This window comes from Medicago truncatula, chromosome 1 (genome assembly GCF_003473485.1).
Source record: "Medicago truncatula cultivar Jemalong A17 chromosome 1, MtrunA17r5.0-ANR, whole genome shotgun sequence".
Taxonomy (NCBI): Eukaryota; Viridiplantae; Streptophyta; class Magnoliopsida; order Fabales; family Fabaceae; genus Medicago; species Medicago truncatula.
Window position 1 is genome coordinate 46,681,621 of NC_053042.1, and position 4,126 is coordinate 46,685,746.

The window sequence follows — 4,126 nt, forward strand, 5'->3', positions numbered from 1 at the left end:
GATGCCATGACCTGGGTTCGAACTTCAGTACCTCCACTTGTGTTGTGTGTGTGAGTTTATAATGGCTTTGCCATTTCGTCTATCTACCAAAAATAAAATAAAAAATCATATAACAATGTTTGTGCCCTGTACATCTTCCTTCTTTAATGTCTATGTACTATATGACATATCGAGTTCAGAACATCTCCAATAGTACTAAATTAAATTCTTGAATCAGGAGAACCGTAGTAAGTTCATTTAAGTTGTGACACTAAAATGTGACATAGCATAGGTTGGTCCACTAAAACTCACTCAAGAACCCAAAATATGTTATTCGGTTGGAGATGCTTTAATAGACTATATTATTGAAGAGGCAATAAATATTGAAAATATTTTCTCAAATTGACGAGGCTTGAGATTGCAGACTAATGGTTTGTATGGAAGAGGATCTTGAAGAGAAGAATAAGTTTATGATAATTTTTTCCCTTTTTTGCGATTCCTTAAAAGAAAGAGAGAAAGGAACCGAGGCTTTTTTAAATACCTTTTAAAGACCTCTTCCAATGTTTATATAGAGGTTTACCCACCCTGCCAAACAAAGACTCTGTGACAGCATCATCATATATAAAGAAGTTAATAATGATACAACAATATCTGCGAAACAATTTAGCACACAAGAATGGAAACACAGAAAGATGAGTTCAGTGAAACCATGCTAGACATTTGACACGTTAACTATTAAGACCAACAGAAGAAAGCATGTTGCTACATTGCTTAGCCGCTTGAACTGAATAAAACAACAGGAATCAGTGCATGCTTCAGGTCCATATGTATCTATTTCATTGCTTATAAGAACTAAAAGATGCACATCATGAAGTCATATTTGATGAAACATTCAGCTCAGTTAAAAAAGAATTGATAAATCGTGCAACAGCCACTTCTAAGTTATCTATAACTGAGAACAGTGTTTACAATTACAATGGACTACACTATATAATTTTGTATTATTGGTACTATATGCATAACTGAAAAACAGCCACCTTTGATCATGTCTACAGGTTTTTCTTGAGACTGGATGTGGAAAATGATGATCTCGGTTTTTGATTTGATCTCTTTGTTTTGTTGCTATCTAGATCGGAATTTCTAATAATGAAAAGGAAAGTCTCAACAAGCATGGCACCCACCAACCCAAGAATTCCTCCAGCTGCATTCTGAAAACATAGATAAGAAAGAAAAAAAAAAGGATATGAAGAGATATGAGAATTCATCTAAACTATTTGACACAATAAATAGATGACAATAACATAAAGAGGGGATGCCTAGCAATCTACATGGTTTACAATAGTTGGACTATTTGGTGGCCTTGTAATCAAAAGGTGTTCAATACACAGTTTCCTTGGATGTGGAAAATATTGTTAAAGTGGCAAAACTGAAAGCATAGAATTGGCTCACTGCAGGATTATCTGGTTTTAGATATGTTGTTTCACCTTGGTTGACAAATCATGCTGCTTGTTTCGGTGTTTCTGAAAATTTCGGCACATAGTTTAATAAGTTAAGATATTTTTTTGTTCTTCAGTATTTCCCTAAGTAGTTTGTTGGGGTCCCTCTCAAGTTGATTTGTAATTCTGTGACCTAATTCGGTATCTCTTATGCTAAATTTAGCTTTTGTCAATAAATTATTTTAGCTTGTAAAAAAAGGTAATGTAAAACAGACTTTAGACAATACCATGGCAGGACTGTGATCAAACAAAGCTCTAAATGCTGCATATCCAACAAGATAGCCAGTAAACATTGTCACCAAAACATGCAAACCTGAAAAAAAATTACAAAAGAAATCAAATAAGGATACTTCAGAGATATGCAAGCATAAACCGCATCTATAATAGATTAGAGAAACTACATCTGGCAAGTGACGCACAGACCTAGAAAATAGAGAGGGGAAAAAACTCTAGAAATTTGGTCACATGAATTCAGTTTTCTTATAATAGAGAGAATATTAAAAGGACTGTGTTTTCAGTAATATCAATACTCGCAATCAAGGAGGAAAGTCACCAACACAAGAAATTGCCTAACTTCTTCACTGATAACAGCAAGTAATTAAAATCAATAACTATTATCAATTACAGTAAAACATAGTACATTATCCGGTGAAAGGTTTAAATATCAAAAGTTAACTAAAGGAAGCAAAATTGTAGTTGTGATTTGAAATGATATTCAAGTGTTTGAACACCCTGTTGATATATATAACAAGTACTGTAAAGCGGTTATTGCACAAAGATAACCAACATAATCCCACTAGTACCACCAACATACTACATTACTACTACTAACATAAAGTAAAATGTTTACACAGAAAAAATCTCATTACCAGTGTCATACATTAAGTGCCATATGCCCAACGCAATGTCCCCTTTACAAACTTAAATGCATGTTTTTTCTTTTCTATTACATATATTATGTTTCCATGTTACTAAGTTCAATCAAGAACTTCATACAAAAAACAAAATAAACTCTGCAACGGTGGAAGCGTGTAAAATACCCAATAAAACTACAATTGAGAACATACAGATTACAATTTTGCGAGTCCGGATTTGCTCAATTTATCTACCCTCCATTTACTGTCCATTTCTGAAAGAGATAGACACAAGTGATAGATTAGGAGGATCCATTTTAGTAACTGGACCCCGCTAATCTTCCACTTGTGTCTATCGCTCTCATAAATGGAGGATAGATAAATGGTCAAATCCGGACTCCAACTTTGCAGCCATACTAATAACTTCTATAAACAAAACCTCTGGACAAACTGCATTACTGTGTATTGCATACTTGTCTCAGCAACTCAGTAAGGTACTTAAAAATGAGAACATTGAGCAAACCAAGCTACTCTATATCCAACAATACAACAACAACCAAGCCTTATCCCACTAAGTGGGGTCGCTTACATGAATCAAACGACACCATAGTGTTCCATCCAACAATGTTCAATCTAAATTAGCAAATTAATAAATCAAAGTCCCAGATACTCAAATGATTATTTATTTTAAAGTGAAAAGACAAGCTACTGATGAAAGAAAAATAAAATCCAATAACTAAATAAATGAACAGAGAAAGATGTACAAGCTCCGCAAAAAACTTCATAGATATGCTAAACCTTCATAGCAGATAAAAGAAACAAGAATAATACCAAATCCTAATTGATCCTTGTAAGAAGAGAATGGTTCTGTAACATCTTCCTTTGGTGCAATATCCTTCACAAGCTCCTGATATGCTTTCCTCTCCGCTATATCTTCCAACTTTTTTAACCTTGCCTTCAATTCTTCACTCTTCACACCAAAGGGTCAACATAAAAGTTACTAACAAACAAAAATCTCAAGCAGAACTTCATAAACAATTATAACAGTAATATAGGGTCCTTTTGTATTGATTTGTTTGAGCTTAATTACTTACATAAGCAACTGTGAGACTGCACGGGAGAGCTTATGAAAACAGTTTATTACATGTCTATAAGCTATTTTCAGCTTATTTCCATAAGCTTTAAAGAATAGCTTATGAAAATACCTCATAACTTATAGGAAACAGTTTGAATTTATTTTATCTTTTGTTGTAGAAATAGGTTATACATAAGCACTCATATATAATCACTTATGCTAAAAGTGCTTAATTAAATTGTTTATCCAAACAAGGCCATAATCAATCATATATTTTCCACATCGAATCAATCTAATTATATCACAAGAACAAATTTTGAAACTGGAAAATAAAATAAAAATCTGAAAATTCATTTCGATGTGTGAGAATAGTGAAAAACAAGGAAATGAAAGTAGCGTTGGACCTTTTCTCTGGGTTTAGGGCTGGAGAAGATGAAGCTGGTACCCCATAAGAGTTGGGTCAATTCGGGTCTAGTGGATGGATCAGAGGCGATCCAGATAGCACGAAGTGGCTCATACGGTACGTTGGATTGGGCGATCAGATCGGAGCACTTTTGTCGGAGTTCGGCGGAGAGAGTGGTGTCGGTGGAGGCTTCGGAAAGGAAAGCCCGAATGAAATGGGTACTGGATATTATTAACCCGACCCGATTCAATATGTTCTCAGTGGCCATGTTTCTCTGTAAGTGATGGTGGCACGATCATTCATGCGTGAAGAGCATGGA

At 34.5% G+C, this 4,126-nt stretch overlaps 1 protein-coding gene across 1 annotated transcript; it reads right to left on the minus strand.

Annotated features, from left to right (window-relative positions):
* Positions 1–764: 764 nt before the first annotated feature.
* On the minus strand, positions 765–4,126 carry LOC11416307 (uncharacterized). The gene is made up of 4 exons (XM_003591908.4): positions 3,809–4,126; positions 3,161–3,299; positions 1,703–1,788; positions 765–1,187 (listed from the first exon to the last, which is right to left on the minus strand). Exons 1-4 carry the CDS (start codon positions 4,073–4,075, stop codon positions 1,029–1,031), a joined length of 651 nt encoding a protein of 216 aa, XP_003591956.1. The 5' UTR covers positions 4,076–4,126; the 3' UTR covers positions 765–1,028.

What these genes read in the sequence shown, in the direction of transcription:
- LOC11416307 (XM_003591908.4), bottom strand. Translation starts at nt 4,075, where the DNA reads ATGGCCACTGAGAACATATTGAATCGGGTCGGGTTAATAATATCCAGT. An exon ending in GCCCTAAACCCAGAGAAAAG is followed by an intron (nt 3,300 to 3,808) that starts GTCCAACGCTAC and finishes TTTGGTGTGAAG; the next exon opens with AGTGAAGAATTGAAGGCAAG. An exon ending in TTGATCACAGTCCTGCCATG is followed by an intron (nt 1,188 to 1,702) that starts GTATTGTCTAAA and finishes CTATGTTTTCAG; the next exon opens with AATGCAGCTGGAGGAATTCT.